At 41.2% G+C, this 19,769-nt stretch overlaps 1 protein-coding gene across 2 annotated transcripts in view; it reads left to right on the forward strand.

Annotated features, from left to right (window-relative positions):
* Positions 1 to 19,769, forward strand: part of raver2 (ribonucleoprotein, PTB-binding 2) — a 101,632-nt gene that overhangs the window by 65,457 nt on the left and 16,406 nt on the right. The window contains exons 5-13 of one of the 2 annotated variants that reach the window (XM_067596434.1): positions 2,575 to 2,766; positions 9,589 to 9,709; positions 12,781 to 12,863; positions 12,977 to 13,075; positions 13,783 to 13,894; positions 15,687 to 16,039; positions 17,771 to 17,879; positions 18,619 to 18,800; positions 19,590 to 19,700. In XM_067596434.1, the coding sequence (XP_067452535.1) occupies positions 2,575 to 2,766; positions 9,589 to 9,709; positions 12,781 to 12,863; positions 12,977 to 13,075; positions 13,783 to 13,894; positions 15,687 to 16,039; positions 17,771 to 17,879; positions 18,619 to 18,800; positions 19,590 to 19,700 (1,362 nt within the window). The remainder of the gene's footprint in view (positions 1 to 2,574; positions 2,767 to 9,588; positions 9,710 to 12,780; positions 12,864 to 12,976; positions 13,076 to 13,782; positions 13,895 to 15,686; positions 16,040 to 17,770; positions 17,880 to 18,618; positions 18,801 to 19,589; positions 19,701 to 19,769) is intronic. The other variant, XM_067596435.1, reaches the window with a different exon arrangement.

Here is a 19,769-nt window from a genome sequence, read left to right on the forward strand (position 1 = left end):
TATCTCTTACATCATGTCATTTTTGATCTATCCGTTTTGACAAAAGGAGCTGAGACAAGTTACTTCCAAAAAACTGTAAGATACTGTCAGACACAAGCACTCACTTGCAAGTGGAAGGGTTTAGGTTCTTGTTTAAAGGTAATTTTAATCCTGATCATAAACTCTTGTTGGTGTGTTTGTTTGAATTTACATTCAATGAATACATTTGTTAGCCTAAAAGTCTCATGAAACAATATAGATGGATTAGCAATAGGCTGATAACTTTGGACTTGTTGCTGGCTTTGCAGTTGAGTGAAGTACATCACCGTCGTTACTTTGGTGGCATGGATGGCCTGCTCTGGTTGAGATTGTTTTGGCCATTGAATTCAGAAACATAAAATGCTCTAACAGTCAGCTTTCTTATATTACTATTCCCAGATGGGGCCATGAACTTAGTGCAGAAATAGAAAGGAGACTGTTTGCAGGGACGTCTGTTGCCCTGATGATTTATTAAAAGATAGAAGAAAGTAGTGTTTCCAGGCATTTGCCATATCTGGTCAGAAAAAGAAGGCCTCTATTAAGCAGCATGCAGTTTATATTAGATGATTAGATTATCAGTGAGTACATTTCCTCTTACATATTGAAGGAAAAATCCACTCTCAAATACATACACTCCATTTAAACATGTAGTGGTAATAATGCCTCTGGTGGTGCATTTTTCTTAATTCCTGCAGAAAGCTGGTGAAGCGTTAAAGGAGAAAATGTGTGTTTCACTTGAGGTTTTAGTGTCAATTCATCATTTTATGCTGAGGTTCAACAATCTACAGTAAAAAAATAATTATAGATGAGGCAGAGATGTCTGTTTCTTCCTTAATAGTTGCTGGTTGGTACAAACTGAGAAGGGATGCCAGGAATGGCAACTTGTGTCATATTTTAGTGACAGTCTCTGAGGTAGTTTTGGAGATGTCCTGTGAACTAATAGACAGATAAACACGACCAAAAACATAACCTCATTGTTGAATATAACACAACACACACAGCAAAAAATCAGTCCACTCATTTTAATCAGATACTGGAGCAGGTGAACTAGTGGCAAAATGTATCAGCTTGTTTAAGTAACCCAATTAAACTTATGTAACCCTACAGTTGTAATAATGAGATTACCTCAAAGTCCAGATATTATTCTTTGCACCAGTAACAAGTTACAAGCTACAGATCTCACAGAGCTAAATAACTTCAAGCTGTGAGAGAGTGGAGGTTTAATTAAACTTTTCTTTTAGGCATAGCTGCTGTGGAGGTATAAATCTTTTTGGTTATATAAAAACCGCAATAAGTGAAGCTTTTCTTGCCCTGAAGCACAAAATGACCAAAATACATCTTGCGTATATGTGACAAGTTTGAGAGTGGTTGATCAATACCAACTGCCTTGTGGTGTGCTGAGATGTCTGACTTTGAAAACTCACTTTCCAGCGATTACTCCAATCCGCCAAAAGAGTGTAATGTATTAAATAATATGAGAAGTCTTCTTGTGTTACTTCTGGATCTCTGCTTTTTCAGACCAGTATACAGTATGTGCAGTTTACAGATGCCATGACACATGATTTGTACTGTACAGTTTCAAATTTAAGCTGAAAACATCCACATTAGAACGGATAACATTGTGCAATTTAAAAACCTGTAGGCTTAATTTTAAAGGGGACCTATTATGCATTTCCTTATTTTCTGTTATATATATAAATGTTATAATGTCAGATGGTCGTATTAAATATTGCCAAAGTTTCAAATAATGAGATAAACATACGTAAAAGTAATCCCTGTGAGCAGAAAGCTCAGGCTTCAGACTGCTCTGAACGCTCGGTTTGCAACTTTTTTTTTTCACTTTCAAGACAAGCTGATGTCAACTCGTGATGGATTTCTTTATATGGTCCTCTGCTCCAGGCACAGCACGCATGGTGCAGCGAGATACTATACAGTTATTTGGCGACAGCAGTATAACATTTTACCAGCTATATTACCTTATAGCTTATATATTATTTCCTGACACTACAGTTGGCATTTTAGCACATTTCCCACACAAGGCTTACACCATTATGTCACACAATAAGCAGGTAATGAGCGTAATATTCATCAAAAAAAGATGTCCTGCTGTAATCTTTGTTTCTGTGGATGCTCGTGCTGTCTATTCTCGTATTCTAGATCGGATTCGGGCTCGAACATGTACGGATAGATTTGAGAAGTTGACATTTGGAGCAAAGACTGAGAAAAACAAGTTTATGTAGCCTCTGGAGCTGGTGGAAGTCGGCCATGACGCGGCTTCCGGAAGCTAACCAATCAGAACAGAGCGGGCTCATCGGGAGGGGGGCCTTAAAGAGACAGGAGCTAAAGTGGCCTGTTTCAGACAGAGGCTGAACTAAGGGGCTGTATAAAGGGCCAGTATAAGATAAATAAGGATTTTTTAAATTGTGAATCATGCAATGCTACTCTAGTGGAGTCCCAGAATAAAAAATATAGAGCTTGAAATGAGCATAATAGGCCCCCTTTAAAAGTCAGTTGTCATAATCGAATGCTAATTTTTATTTTTGTCTTGTCTTCCAGCTTGCTCAGGATGAGGGCAGCCCAGTGCGAGGTTTCGGTGTGGTGGAGTATGAGAGTGCAGAGCAGGCAGAGGCGGTGCTGATAGAGATGGACAGAACACTGGTGGGAGGACAGGAGGTCCGTCTGTCACTCTGTACCCCAGGCACCTCAGGGAGAAGCACCCTGGCTGCACTCATCGCCGCCCAGGGTATGGTGAGTATGAAGCACGCAAGAGAAGCATAGAACATCATCACAGACCCATAAACACAGTATCAGGATTTGAGGTTACACTCCATTTTAACATTTATGCAGGATGTTAATCTAAAGAATGTGCTTATACATAAATGATGTCCACACAAAACATCAGGGATTGCCATCACGAATTTACAGGATCATCAGGCCGGCGCATTTATATACAAACCACCCAATCCAAATGTTGAAGGACTGAGTGAGTGAGTGAGTGAGTGAGTGTAGTCAGGAGGCCTCAAGTAGACGTACAACACCCACAAAAGGATAACCTTCTGTTTTCTTGATTGGTATCCTTCCAACAGAATATTTTAAAAAGTCAACACAGCAAGTAATGTGTTGCAGCACTTGACAAAACATAGCATCTCTTCGCAAAACGAGAGCCATCAGCAAGGCCGAACAAATCAAACATAATGCCTCCCACCCGCTGAACACCCAGTACAACCTGCTGCCCTCTTGTCAAAGGTTTAAAAGCTCACTCTGTAAAACAAACAAAGCACACACATCATTCATCCAACTAGTATTATTCCTCTAAATGATGACTCCAAAGAATAACTTACTGGCTATTGTACAGTTTTTGCCTTTGTGTGTGTATGGGAGTTCATATCATACTCATATCATACGTTATGTGAATGCAGAATATGTATAATTTATATTACTGCTTTAAACTTGTCTCTCCCCAAAAAGATACACCAAGCTAAGCACAGCAGAGACAGAGGAGTGACAGTAATAACTGAGTCTTTGGAGAACTTAGACCCCTACAGGTGATTGCAGCAGTTATGGCAGAGGTGAATAGTCTAGCATCAGACGTGAACCAGCTATGTTGCTCTGCTCTTCATGCTAGATTTTTGAATCAGGACAACCATAGCTGCACTAGCATGACAGCTGAGTGATGTAACATGGTACTACAGGGCCACAGCATCTCACTGCTGCACAGGGTGTGGAAAAAGATTAAAGAATACAGTTTAAATTTTAATAAACCCTAACGCCTCTAATCTTGATAGAAATATTTAATCAAATCTGGAATTCATATACTGTTTGGCCAAAGGTTGGTGCTCTACATTACTGTACATCAGACTTTTGAGACTTTCATGCATTAGAACAAGCAGACATTCTCACAGATACATCTAACTGTGAAGTCGTTGCCAACCCGCTATTGCACATCCAGTATTCAGATACACTGAGGTTTGACATGGCACACATGCATGAACACCCTCTGGCTGAAATAGTCTTTGTAGCTGTGGTGTCCCCTCCTACACAGTACTGTGGTGGCAGAGAGGCACTGACATGATAATTATAGTTCTATAGTCTGATTGGGCTCCTCCACTGTCTCCCGCTGCTTGAAATAAACCACACTCACAGCCCGCGACACAGTACAGTATGACACTCATACACACACGCACAGACATTCAAATGGATACACAAAAGCAGATTTCCACACACAAGATGTAAATACAAGTGAGAGTTCCAGTCATTTCTAGAAAAAAAGCAAAGTACTAGTTAATCTTCGTGGGTGCATTGATTTTATATATAATCTAATGTACTCACAGGTGCAATATTTAGATGCAAAAGTGGAAAAGGAACACAGCAGCGAAAGTTTCAATGCTTTTGCAATCAAAATCAATCACATGGTTCATGATAAGTTTGTGTGTGTATGTATAGGACTGAGAGAGACGGACAGACAGTGTAGTGAGTAGTTAGTAAATTTTTTTACTGTACTGGCCCAAAATATAGCATAGTTTTTTTTTTTTAATGGAAATCTGATGAATCGGGTTGTCTTACATTCAAGGAAAGACTTAAATGTGGTGGTGAATTCTACACTCTTATGTCTCTTTCTGACTCTGTGACTCACAGCCTTTTTTATTTTCGTAGAGGGAAAAGAGCTTATAAGAGTGTGGATAATGGTTGTTAATACACCAATTGTCTGATAAATGCAAATTCTCTTTGAGATGGGAAAATGGAATTGGCAGTACTTTCTGTCTCTCAAAAGCAGTGGGCTACAATAAACTGTAGTTTGTCATGTTATTGATGTAGCTCAATTTGGTGATTTCATTTTTTTTAAGTATATTTTTTCATAAATATTTTTGTATATTATGTTTATTAATTTTATGTTATTTGTGTTTTTTGTATTTTACTTAAAAGGTGTCATTTATTATATTGGCCTACTTTATATTATTCAGTGGTCTTTTTCCAGAACAGGTGTTACAAAAGTTGGGTATTGTGATCAGTACCATCTTAATACTGGATACTGTATGCAAGGTAATTCAGTGCATGAATTATAATATATAATTTTAATCTTTTTATAATCCAAAGTTAATAATGGCAGTCATTCACAATGTCAGAAGTAACCGAGTAAGTGTTTTGCATGTTTTCCCTTAAACTCCCCATCGACAAAAAACTACAGCATTGTTACTCGTGTCAAATGGAAATCCTAAATCATATTTTTTGCACGTTTATGGAATACTTTAGGTCATTGAGGATCATTACAGCTCACTTTGTAACTCCTGTCCAATATGTATTTTAAATTACACTAATTGAGCTAATTGACTGCCACAATTAAAAGTTGTAACATTTAAAACTGCAACACAATTTTCACAAAATGTTTTGTATACATTGACCAACACTTACATTAGCCCGATATTCTTCATTCTTAAATTTCATACTGCTACCCTACCACTTTTGATTCTGATGAAATACGACTGACATTTGTAATCTCTGTGATGCTACTCACAGCTGTTGATGAATGATCAGGTGCGAGTAAAGAGGTTGTAACCTTGAGATGGATGCTGATAGAATAGAGTTGAAATTACCGATTGAAAAGCAGAGCACTAACGGTCAGAGTCTGAATTGCAATGAAGGGGATGAAAAGACGAAAAGAAAATGTGTTTTTGAATAAATCAGCTAAGGAAGATAAGGGAGACACGAGGAAGACTCAGTGAAACAAAACGGGGCATCGATTGAGATAGAGACCAGAAAAGGGAAAGGTTAAGAAAGGAAAGGAAAAGGTAGAGAGGCAGAAACACATTTAAGCCTGTGAGGACTGCAAGGTTGCCTTAGTACCCTGAGGCTCCTTAAAGATTATTGCAGTGAATGTGTACAGCCGGTAAAAGAAACATCAGACATTCAGGAAGAGATCAAGACCGACTCCTGGCTACAGTTCTCCTCTGAGGCAATTCTCTCATTTCTACAGTTAGTGAATGTGAGAGTGAACGCTGAGGACCAGATGGCATCCTCCTCCCTCCTCTTTTCTTCTCCCTCCATCCTTCTCTCTCCTTTTCCTTACGTGATACTTCTCGCCTTCCCTTCTTCGCGGCTTCCTTACCTCCTCGGTATGTGAGTGTGTGTGTGTGTGTGTGTTAGTGTGTGGGTGTGTGGCTGGATTTTGTGCCAGTAGCCAAACAGACTGATGCATGCTGACATTTTCTCCAGCAGAAGGAAAAGAAATGAGAGAGCTCTCCTCCTTCTCCTCCTCCTCCCCTTCCTCCTCCTCCTCCTCCTCCTCTCCCCTCATCCCTTGAAAGACGCTGTCAGCCACAACCGGCCTTGTTCAACACCAGCATTCACGCACACACATGCACACATGCCGATTTTCCTTGCTGTAACAAACAAAAACACTGTACAGTATGTGTGCACTCTCCTCTTCCTCTCTCGCTGTCAGGCTGGAGTCAAACCCACTCCATCCCCATCAGTAATGCTCTCTCTTCGGGATGTGACAGGGAGGAAACAAGGTTGACTTGAGCTGGAGTCATGCTGTAGCTCAGGGGCAGACAAGGAGGAAATATCACCATCCTGCTAATGTTGTTTTAAATAGCCGTGTCTTTGGGCCAGCCAGCGAGAGCTACAGCCGTAATGTCAGTGCCGAGGACCAGGAGGATCCACCAGAGCAAGGGCTGCTCCATTCGATTTGACGCAGTCCAATTCAATAGGATTTCATTTGAGCATGTTGAATTACATTTCCGCAACCTAATGAGTGATTGAATTCTTATTTGGGAGTGTGCCTTACAGTACATCTTTTGATTTCAGCAGAGATCATTTAGTTCCAGGAAATTCAGCCTGTTATGTCAAATTACATGCATCTAAAGGTGCGTCATGTGTGCTGAGAATGCAATCTATAAGACATTAAATACAAAACATGGTACATACAAACATATGGTAGCCACTGGCAAGTTAAAGGATAGGTTTGCAGTTTTTCAAGTCTGTCTTAAAACAACAGTCAGGTGCCCAAGTGAACATTGAAACAGGTTTGCTGGCTGGAATCATTCCTCCTGTTCATACTGGCCATTAGAAGATCCCCTCCAAATGCACTTATAATGTAAGCAATAGGGGACAAAATCCACAGTCCTCTTTTTGAGCTGGCTTTGACCATCGGCAGCCATCAAGCAAAAACAGCTGAAGCAGAGGTCAATGGATGGATGGGTACACCTTTCACATCTGTCACCCTTTCTGAGCACGACATCAGGAGGGCTTTCAAGCATGTGATCACCAAGAAAGCAGCAGGACCAGACGGCATCAGTGGGTGGGTCCTCAAACTATGTGCTGACCAGCTAGCACCAGTGCTCACAATGATATTCAACCTGTCCCTGGCTCAGTCTGTCATACCCACATGTTTCAAGAAGTCCACCATCATTCCTGTGCCCAAGAAAACAAGACCAGCCTGCCTGAACGACTACCGCCCAGTAGCACTGACCTATGTAGTGATGAAATGCTTTGAACAGCTGGTCAAGGATTACATCTGCTCCTCACTACCCAGCACACTGGACCCACCACAGTTTGCCAACTGTCCCACCCAATCAACAGAAGATGCCAAAGCACACATCCTCCACAGCACCTTATCTCACCTGGACAAGAAAGGGAACTATGTGAGATTGCTGTTCATTGACTACAGTTAAGCGTTCAACATCATAGTTCCCTCTAGGCTCGTCACAAAGCTCAAGGATCTGGGATTAAACACCTCACTGTGCATGTGGATCCTTGACTTCCCGACAGGCAGACCCCAGGTGGTGGGAGTAGGTGGACACACCTCTTCTACCCTTATCCTTAACATTGGAGCAGCTCAGGGCTGCATTTTGAGCCCCTTGCTCTACTCCCTCCACATACGACTGTGTAGCCACTTTCAACTCCAACACCATTGTCAAGTTTGTCAGGACAACAACCTACTCCTGAATGTCAGCAAGACTAAGGAGCTGATAATGGACATTGGGAAGAAGCAAGGAAGAAACTACGCCCCCCTCAATATCAACGGGTCTTTGGTGGAGAGGATAGACAGCTTCAAGTACTTTTGTGTCCACATCACTGAGGGCCTGACCTGGGTGCTGTATACTGACTTGGTGGTGAGAAAGGCAAGGCAGAGACTGTTTCACCTCAGACGCTTGAGGAAATTCCAGGTATCCTCTAAAATACTGAGGAATTTTTACTCCTGCACCATCGAGAGTATCCTAACGGGAACATCACTGCCTGGTACGGAAACAGCACTGAACAGGACCGCAAGGCCCTGCAGAGAGTGGTTCGTTCGGGTGAACATACAATAGGCGGTGCTCTACGCTGCCTGTGATGACCCTGCAGTGTCATCTATTGTGTGCTGTTTTTGCTGCAGACAACCAGTTTACCTGGTTGTCTGCTTTGCTTTTGCAGGTGATCGTTAGCACAACCTTAAGGTGTTCCCAGGTTATTCAATTCTTGGCTGCAGCACAGCTCAATCTCTGGCTGACTCTCTGGCACTTGGCTGCTGCTCCAGCTCTCCCTTCTTCCCCACAGACTCCTTTTCGATTTGGTTATGTTGCTTTAGTTCTTTGTCTTTACGTCCTTATGCACCATACAACACATCTCCCACTCATGTTCACTACTACTACTGACATCCACACCCCATATTGTAAATATTTAGTTCATTTGTTTAATTTGATTTAATAAATGATCTTTTGTTAAACATTGACATGGTGTGTTTCCCTTTTGTTGTGGCCACTTGAGTCAGGTCATCACACAGCCTAAAGGATAATTACACCAGGCGCTGCATGAATAAGGCTAGGAGAATCATTAAAGATCCCAACCACCCGGATAACGGCCTTTTCTCCCTGCTGCGGTTGGGAACAAGGTACTGGATACACCAGGCCAGCACAGAGAGGCTCAGGAAGAGCTTCTACCCTCAGGCCACTAGCATCCTAAATGAGGTCACTGCATTTTTCAAGCTACATGAGTTTTTATACACTCGTTTTGTTATAAAAGTTTTATAAACTGGTATAATAATGACATTAGAGAGCTACTCTTCCCCCAAGAGTCTGTAAGCCTTTTCAGATATGGAATCTTAAAGATTTTTGGGTTCATCTATTTGTTGCAGACCCTAAAAATCTTTAGGTCTTATTTGCTAGATGTTAACACTCAAAAATGAATCCTAATCTAAATCCAGTGACAAAACAATCCAGCAACTCATCAAATACTGATTGAAATGTTGCCAAATCCTGATTTGCGCACAGAAATAAGTGACATCACCTTTTATCCTTCCAACTCTCTTCCACGGTCTTGTTTTTCACATCTTTTTTTCCCCTCTCCCTTCTCCCCCACCTCTGTTTCTCAAACAGATTTCTTTCTTTTGTCTCCCAGATTGACTCCCCTCTGCTGACATAGCAGACATATCCTGATGATGTAAACTGGTGTAATCATTACAGCAGCCATCAGGAGCTCCTAATGACAAGATCAAAACACATACTGTACAACACACACTCACTTTTCTTCCTCCCAACCTGTGTGTGTGTGTATGTGTGTGTTTATTTATTTTTTCATTTGTTTCTTTTCCAGATTCTGAGTAATAGGAAAGGTCTGCTACCAGAGCCTAACCTGGCCCAGCTGTTGACCAGTATGACCAACCCTGCTGCCCTGCAGATCCTCATGAGACCGTACCACACTGGGAAAAGAGGAGGTAAGACAAGTACTGCTGCATGGATGGATCAGGTTGTTGAATCTTTAGGTTTCTTGTCTTACAGCTCAATGTTTTGATGTTATTTTTGATGCTGTCTGAATGTATAATATATTCTCTTATTGTTTCATGATTATGTTTATCCCACTGTATTACACATAATGACCCTCATCAGCATATATCATGTAGTGTAGAAGACCTTGGGCTAGTTTTTGCTTGTATGGATCAAGTGCATTGACCCTGTGCTTGCAAAGTGGTAATTTCGTAGCTTGCCCTGTCATACTGTATGTAGAGCTGAAATGGATAGGATTGCACTAGAGAGGAGTGTTGATACAGATCGTCTGGCACAAATGGCAAAGTCACACATCTGAGAGCAGAACGCACCCAACGATCAAATGACAGAAGTGTGACTGTAAGAAAACAACAGTAATAGGCACAGGAAAGGTTGGACCTGCCTCCCTGTAATATTGTCCTGCACAAGTCTATCTCTATACTCGCAAAATGATGATAAAACACAGGACTGTAGTACAGACTGATTGAATGTATTAAAATATAATACAATGTTGTCATCAGAATGACCTGTGACAAAATGTTTTAGAACAACAAGTTGCAAATATAGAAATTTAGACAAATCAGAATCACATGAATGGAAGTACCGGATATTAAAAGGTAGAAAAGTATAACAGTATGACTTTGACATCATCAACATCTGCTGAGGAAGACCATGGACTTTTGGTTTATAGTTTTTAGTTTAATAAAAGATGCATCTTACTGTATATTACAATAAAAACAAAACTGTAACCTGCACATTCTGAATTTGCAGCTTTTGACCAGTGCTGAGTCTAGCACTTTTTTTGGTGTTATTGTGCATAGATTTTGTTTTCATAATGTGTAACCAAAAATCTTCAACCTAAAAAGGGTATATCACATCTGTATGTGCACCTTGAATAATCTTAGGCATTTTCAATGTTCCCGAACTCATTCTTTTGAGTAGTATTTTCACTTTGGGAGGCTCGGATAGTAATCACATATCCACTGTAAGAGTCTGTCCCTCTGTAAAGGCCCTCCTCTATCCTGTATACTGTAATCACCTCGTCGACGGCTTCATTATTTGATGAATGGCTAATCAGGTATTAAAATGAAATCGTGTGACGTTAGTAGAACAAATGAGAACAGGAAGGAGAGAAGATGGGAGTTGGGGGAGCTCTCCTAAAGAAGAGCATGCACAATTAAAGTCTAAAATTAGGGCCTTGATTAAATGTTAAACTTTATCTACTTTTTCTGGAGGAAGCTACCATTAGCATTGACGCTTACATTTATTATGAGGAAGCCTTGTGATTCAGAGAAGTATCACACACGCACACAAAGCCAGAGAAAGGAGGTGTGTACTGTGTGTAGGCATAGGGTGGCACTCACCTGAAGGTGAAAGACGCAGCATTATGACCAGTGTTTGCAAACATTAAAAATCTGTGTGAATGGGGGCACCCCGATGACATAATGGTTAAGGCACATACCACATAACTGCAACGTTCCTCGTTCAATCCCTGGCTGTGGGACCCAAATGCATGTCATAGCCCTCTCTCTCTCTCCCCATGTTTCCTGTCTCTGTACACTTACTCTCAAATAATATGGCAAAAAATCTTTTTAAAAAATGTGTGAATGTGGGCAAACCCTCCTAAATCGTTCAAATCCCTTCAAATATGTGTAACTTTTCAGGATGAAGCTTTTGTTCATTCATTACTTGAACCTTTTTTTGAACATTCACTGGTGCACAGACATGCTCAGCTGTAATCTTTTCACAAGACTTTTCACCAAACAGTTTAATCTTTATCTCCCAAGTTTTCTTTCTTCATGTAACAATGTCAGTTAGGCTTAGTTCAGACCAAAGATTCACAACGAGACCAGTTGAAACTTGCACCTACTTGCAATGCTGCAAAATCTGACTAAATGATATGGTGTATCGTCTCCATGGCAACAACTCTCTGTACTCTCTTTTCCTCCGACCAAACTTCTGCCGTTTCGATCAGCTGACAGTTTGCTGACTTGACCAGCTGACTTTGCTACAAGCTGATTGGCTGCGATGTGCATTACATTCTAAAAACAGCCACTGGCGACTTAACAGGCTGAGTCACAGGCAACGCCATCAGCCGGCTTCAGTTGAGCTGAGACGGGCCATTTCGCACCACTGCAATGTTCTGAAACGGTTTCGTCTTGTCAAGAATCTTTGGTCTGAACTGGGCTTTGAACGCCAACTGCACTGGGACTCTGCCAGTAGGGGTTGCCATAGCAGCAGAATGTTCAACTGAAACCGACTGCTGGTGGAAGAACCAAGAGAGGCAAAAATTCAGAGACGTTTTTCTTCAGTAACCAAATTTTGTCAGCAGTTGCAATAATCATTTCGCTCCTATGGCTTCTATCTTTTTAAAATCGGTCAAGTCATTTTATAGTTCAGCACAATCCACTGCCTTGTAGTTCTTAACGTTGTAGGGATTGTGTTTTGATTTCCAGTAACTGCCTCATCCCATGCACACAATTTATAGTGTCTCTCTTGATGTTTTGCATTTCATGTATAGTTTTCAGCACATATTTCCTGAATTGTGAAAGTACCATTGAGATCCTGAAGCTGCTTCTATTATTTGTGAGGAAACTGTCAGTAGCACTGACAGTTGCTAAGGACAGATTGTTTGAAGAAGTTTTGGATTTTGCATTTTTCTGCTAGTATTAATTTTTTTTAAAAACTTTTTTTGTTTGTTTATGTGTTTGATTGAGCGTATTTTCAACAGTATCTGAAATATCTAAATTAAATTTAAACTTGGACAAAGGTCATATGAGGGAGGCAATTTGCTTTGTGGTAACATAATATCCCAATATTGCTTTACTTCTGCTCAGTATCACACAGAAGGCAGTGGTGTGATTGTTTGTTTGAAATGTGCTGTAAATGACTGATGGATCAGTTGTCCAATAAATAATTCTGCCTGTGAATGCCTGATGATTGATTGATGCATTACAAACTTCAAAAATCACAATAGAGGCACAATTTGATTCTTTTCTTTGTTGCTGGTTTATGTTTTCAGGGAAGTACGGCCGTCACACCAGCCTGCCATTCCTCAGACCTCCTCTCACCACGGCTCTGCTCACACTGGGAAAAGCACACCAGGTCACAACCATGTCAACCTCTGTGTGGGATTTTTTTGTGTTTGTGTGTGTGTGTGTGCATGTGGTGTTGATGTACAATAATGATACAATAATGTGTCTTCCTTTACCTTGCAGAATGCTATGCTTGGTAATGGACTAGTCCTACAGAACCTCTTGCATATGCAGCTCGCCCAGCAACAGCTTCTGCACATCAAAGACAAACGCATCAGCAGCGTAAGACACTTGTGTGTGTGTGTGTGTGTGTGTGTGTGTGTGTGTGTGGAAATTTGCATAGGTTAGTTGTGAGGCTTAAACACATAGTAGTTGTGGGCATGTGCATATGTGCTCTTACATTTCTCATCTTCAGCACTTCATGCATAATGAATCTAAACAACCCAAAACTCACGTAACCTTATTGCTTTAAATCTCCCTCTACCTCTTAATTTGCATATTTTTCTTTTAAAATGTCTCAGGTGTTTTCTTTTAATGCTGAAATTAAAGTTAAAAGTCAACAGCGACGGATGTTTGGAGTATTTTATGTTGTTTTAGAAATTGGATGTGGACAATTCAGATGCAGATACTGTGTGTGTGTGTTTTTTTTTCTTCCCTCGCTACCCCTCAATGACTTTTTATGCTGCTTTTGATGTATTATTATTATTATTGTTCTCTTCTGTAGTGTGTATGTAGGATAGATAAAAGCTGACTGCTACAGGCTGAGCCGCTGTTTTCATAAGTCATTAAATTATATGTCTGTATTACACAGCATTGAGTGTTTCTATCAATGGCTTATTTCTATTTTGTTTTCTTCTGTCTGTCCCTCCCTTTCCCTCCCCCGTATTCTCTCTTCTGTCCACCTTTTCCCCTTTTTCCTCATACAAACTTTTCCACTTCACTTTGTCTTCTTTCTCCTTCTTTCTTTACGTAACGTCTCTCCTCCTCAGGTCTCCAGTCTGCTCGGGGACCCGTCCAGACTGCTGATGCAGAAGGCTTTGTCTCTACGACCTCCGGGCCTCGTGCCGCTGGGGAAAGGCCTCCTGGGAGACTCCCCTACAGGTGCGCAGGCCCCAGTATTTATACACTTGTCAAATGACTCAGTGTTATTACCGTAAACAAATGAGACCATATTGAGACCAACAGCATGACTCCTATCAGTGTTTTTTTAAATAATGCTTTGTTTTATGTTTTGTTCTTTCACTTCGAACTCATTTGTCATCGACTACTGTGGGGGGCATCTGAAAACATTTGATTCAGTTTTATATCCCACACTGCTATAAAGCAATACATACAACTTCATGTAAAGGCACCAAGTGGCATAAATAGATCAAGACTGTTCAATCATCTTTTCAATGACTTATCAATGATTTATCGATGTTAACTTCAAATAATGTCTTTAAAAGGTTTTTAAAATTGATATTTTATCCTCATTTCAATAGATTTTTATGACCAGCCTTCTGTAGACCACAGGGTCAAAAAAACCCCGCAGGATTGCAAAGAGGTATACATTACGCTAAGGTATTGATGTCAAAGTAAAGCTGATAGAATAAAAGCATTTCACCTCCTCTCCTCCACCAAAAGCACAACTTTTTACTTTTAGATTCACACTCATTGTTAAATCTTGATCGCCTCCTCGCTGGGTGTGCGTCAACTGAAAGCCAATATCAATATGTTAAGGTTGATAAGATAAACAAGCTGCACAAGTATACGACTGTCGTAAAAAACAAGCTCACATAAACTCAAGCTGAGACAGCTTGTCTCCAGCAGTAAATGTAGATGTATCAGTATCCCACAAAGTAGTTGTAGTTTCTAAATATACAATCGTAAGAATGTCTGAAACTCTTTGCTAAAAGGGTGAACAAACTACTTGAGTATGTTAAAAAATAACTGGTGATAATAGTGGATATGAACGCTGAAGAAGAAGGTGATATGCATGTGAACAAATAGGAGAATATCCCTTAGTTAAAAGTCAGGTGTCAGGGTTGGCCCATCTGCAGATTACTGTATGTCTCGCTGCTTTACATTAAAGTACAACACATCCTCAGGAAACCGCAGTACATTTACAATTCAAATCTCCAGCTGAGAAAAGCTGTGTGTTGTTTTTATATGGAAATGATATATCACAAGCTGTGTCGGGCACAAAATCGGGCAGTTGCGCATATGTGTTTGCGTGTAACCCTCTTTGATTGTGTGTATGAGTTTGCAATTTTCAGTGTGTCTGTAATGTGAGGCTTTTATAAGACCATATGTCTGCTGGGATTGTTAGCTTAAGGCTTGTTAGAGCTGATTCCTTTATTGTGCTATGGAGGCCATTTGTCACAGCAATATTGGATTTATAATAAGTTTGAGTGTGTGTGTGTGTTCACCTTCTATGTGCGTGTGCATCTTTAAATTATTCTTGCTGTTGTGAATATGTTTTTCTCTTGTGTTTATGTGTGCAGTATGCATGTGCTTGTGTATATGTATGTGTGTACATATGCGTGTTTATTAAACCCTGGAGTGAGTGAAATATTGGGAGTGTGGAGTGCTGAGCTGTAAATAAACATGATAAGTGATGATGTATGAGCAGGAAACCCATTCTCAAATATTACAACTGGCTCTACAGAGACGGTCGGGCTGAGCTTTCTGTTTTTCAGCCGTCTGAGTGATTCGTCTCTGTCCAGAGGAGACAGACACACAGATGGTCGTCACTAAAAGCCATTTCACATTTATCTGGCGTCTTTCCTCTATTTAATTTCCTTCTCCTTACTTGTTCCTCTATGCTGTTTTTTTTTATGTCTTTCCTATAGTTTCCTTTCCTTAACAACTCTGTAAGTTGTTTTCTTTTTTTTTCTCTCCTCTCCTCTCACAGAGTTGGGCCAGGAGTCTGTGCCAGCGTCTACCCACAATGCCACAGTAGTGGTGTCAGCAGCAGGTGTGATGCCGTACCTCCAGGGTCGAGCTGGAGGAGGGGAGCAAAACAGCACCCATTCTATCTGCACAACTGCTGCCTCCTCTTCCTCCTCCTCCTCTCACTCCTCCACCGCCTGTGACAGGCAGCCCGCGCCTCCTGGGACCATGGTGAACTCCCAGCTGCAGGGACAGAGCTATTCCTTGGGAATAAGTAACTCAGGCATCGGCCCCCCTCCACCTAAACCCCCTGGAGGAGTTTATACGTCAACCGGCCAGCACAACAGCTCAGATGGCTGCTCCCTTGCTAGCATGGTGAGCACAGCAAACACAACCTGCACACACATTTAGCAAATATACACCACTAGGCTATATAACCTCATTCCCCCTCCATTTCTGCACCATCGCATTATTCTTTGTCATCTCTAAATCTCGCTACCAAGCTCAGCAAATGTTACACTAATCCGGCGCTTAAACAGTTGATTAACCCATTAGTTGATCAACAACGAAATTTGAAAACTTTTTAAGGATAAGGCTGGTGGTAATGTATATTTTATGTTGTTGTCAACAAATCCCATGGAAAGACCGAAGGCAACAATGTGTCAGTCCGTCTCTCAGTATATTCTGACTTCTCCAGCCTCTCTGTGGCCCATTTGTTCCTACTGAAGACATAAATTGTTTAAAAATAGGTCACAAATATAGACTTCAATTTTTTAAAAGTGTGATATTATTTCCTAAAGCAGCTCAGCACTGTTTATGTCAGCTACACTTACTAAAAAAGGAGTGATTCAATTCAAATTTGGAATATTTTCAGCCGTGAAATAATGCACATTTTGAATGCTAGCGTGTCTGTGGTGTGTGGGATGGACTCAAAATAAACTCGTGACTGTTGTAATGAAGAACAGGTCACTTCGTGCAACAGTGTGGCTCACTGATGTGTTTTAATAGTTGTTGGGCAAAAACGGAGCTCTACGGCACAGAGGAACAAACCATATCAGGATTTGGATACACAGATGATACCAGTCAGTAGAATCAATTATTATCATGGGATTTGTTGACAATACAATTTGCTGCTTTCTCTTTTCATAACATATTGAATTGAATATCTATAAATTTTGGACTGTTGGTCAGACAAAACAAGCAATTTGTAGAGGTTATCTTGGGCTCTGGGAAATTTCGTCACATTTTATCTGCCAAACTGTTAATTGATGAATTGGGAAAAAAAATTCAGAGATTCATAAATGATTGTTAGTTGTAGTTCTACACTGCTCTCTGTACCCATTTCTGTTTCTCTTGTGGACAGGTGTATTTACTCCTGATTTGGTCCCTTTGGGTCTCATCCTCATGCAGAATGCACAAACACACACATTGAGCGAGTGTTTAAATAAACAGCTTCAGTCCCTCAAGAACCGTTCCGTCGGGATTCCCATAATGCACCTCTCTCACCCATATTTACAGATTTACTAACACAGTATGATCCCTTCTGTCTCCTGCTCTGTCAGCCTGTCTAGCTGCCCCATGCCTACCTGTCTGTTCACCAGCACGCCTTTCTGTACACACTTTTGTGCTCACCTACATTTCTTTGACGAGGCCTGGTTTATATAAGGCACTGCTCTGCTAACATCATCATCATAATAAGCCAGGGTACGGAGATAATCACAGTGCTAAAGTTCTTAGGGGAACCGATTCCAGTCCCAGCGCTGTCTTCTCTAAAGTCTCTTTAATGGAGGGAAAGTGTAATTAACAGAAAGCACAATCCTCCCAGGTTTCCACGGCCTCGTCAGCTCCTCAGTCGCTCATCAAAATCCTTGCAACATTAAAACCCTCATGTCAAGGTCGGTAAGTTGGTGAGGTTAAGGTGAAATTCGATTTTTACAGCAAAGTAGCTGGCAGCACAGGCCACATCAGAGGTGTGAGGCCGAACTGGTCAGAGATTACATTTGCAGTTAAACCCCAAAACGCCTTGAGACTTGACTGAAATTACAAGTTCTTTGACTGGCAAGACCCTCCAATATCAGTATGAATAATCCAATTCTCTCCCTTTAGGTAAGCAGTGGTCAGAGTTCTCTCTTGGGCGATCCCCCTAAAGAAGTCAGAATGCCCTCTAATCCTTACCTGAACCTGGCCAGTGTAATGCCAGGGGTGGTTCTGCAAGGTACACACACACACAAACAACACACACAAATGAAGGCATATATGTACTTGTTTGTCTTACTGCTTTATATGTGAAATCTGCTTTTGTAAGGTAGCTCTTCCACTACTTTTTTTTTCATTTCTTAGTAGTAGATTTTTAAACAAGTTAGGTTAGCTCACAGGCAAACTTTTTCACCTGTATAGAGAAAAATCTGATTTCTATAAAACTGTTGGACTTGTTAAAGGAATACTCCACTAAAAATCTAAAAGCCAGCTTTAATTCTCAACATTTATACTGGAGGCTTCACCAAAACATCCATGGACATTTCTCAGACCCCCTCAGTAGTATGACCCAGTATGTCCGGCATGTCCCAAATACTTAGTGTCCCTACAACAGAGCTAATTGCACTACTTCTTTGTCACGCTATCACCTCCTCATAGCTTCAAAGCTCTGCCAGAAAGTTATTTTTTGTGTGAGCAAGGATTGCTCAGAACATCAACAGATCAACTTTAGAGAAGTGGATTATACTACCGGAGTTTCCTGTGGATGTTTTTATACATTTTGATATGTTTCTTACAAATTAATTTTAACTGTTGAACCGTGAATCCAAGCTGACTACAAACTTTTCAGAGCCACCTTTCAGGCTCGCAGTTCTGATGGAGTATTCCTTTAAGATAATTTGCAATAGTCATGCCTTAGTATCTTGATTTACACTACTGTCTAACCTATTGTGTCTCCTCCATGTTTCCTTCCACCTCAGGCTCAGTGGGGGCTAAAGCCCAGGGAGGACAGCCTGGCTCCGGGGTCTACGGCAGCTCTGTGGCTCCCGTCGTCTCCCAGGGCTCAGGCTCCTTCTCCCACAGCGCCGCAGCTACAACCGCAGCCCCGTACAGCACCGATGCTTCCACTGACTACAGCCAATACAACCAGGCCTACACACAGGTACATGTGCAGACACTCTACACAAAGCTGAAAATGAATAAATGTGGTGATAGATAGATGGATGTGCATCTGCCTGGTTGCAATTGTGTTAAATGTTACTGAGTTCGTAATGTGAGAGAGAGGGATGGTGGCTGAGTAGATGATCGATGGATGGATACATAATAGGTGGATGGATGAATGCAGCAGTGACAGAGTGAGCTGTGACTTGGGGAGGCAGAGCGGTGGAAGAGATGAGAATGGGTATAGATATTTTGGACAGACAGGATGAGAGAGTATTTGGCAGAGAGCGCTGTGTGTCTCCATCTGTCCCTGCTCCCTTCCTCTCTCCAAACACTCCACTCAGAGCAAGTCGTGAAGCCTCCCTACTGGCTGTTTGTCTGCATCTCTCTCTCTTTCTTTCTCTGTCATTCTGTTTCTCTCCGTCCCCCCTCTCGTTATGCTTCCTCCAGCAGCGGGTGACATATCTGATATTTGCAGCGTGATGCAAACCCAATTTTAAATGTTAATTACTATCTACTCATCCAAACAAATGAGTCATGATTAGATAACCAATAAAATGGTCGGTTTAATTTATCTGGAAAGACAAGACAAAGGAGAAGAACAGGGGAGAGCTTGTCAGCAGGAACAATTGTTAATGAATGACAAAGAAAGCAAAAGAAAGACAGAAATAAAGGAGGAGGCAAAAAAAAATCAGCAAAGACAAGAAAACCACCAAGCAGACATTTATCTGTCTGCTCTAGCCACTCTTCACCTGATATTTTCTGGTGTGTGTATGTGTGTGCGCCATAGGAGGCCATGCAACAGTGGTACCAGCACTACCAAGCAGCGCAAGCCCACACCTACAGCACCGCTGCGCCACAGGACAGCACAGCCACAGACTACAGCAAGGAGCACACACAGGTAACACACTTGTTTGTAACTGTGTGGGAATCTGTTCACTGATTCTGTGTTTTTTATTTTATTTTATTG

This window comes from Thunnus thynnus, chromosome 8, assembly GCF_963924715.1.
Source record: "Thunnus thynnus chromosome 8, fThuThy2.1, whole genome shotgun sequence".
Lineage (NCBI taxonomy): Eukaryota > Metazoa > Chordata > Actinopteri > Scombriformes > Scombridae > Thunnus > Thunnus thynnus.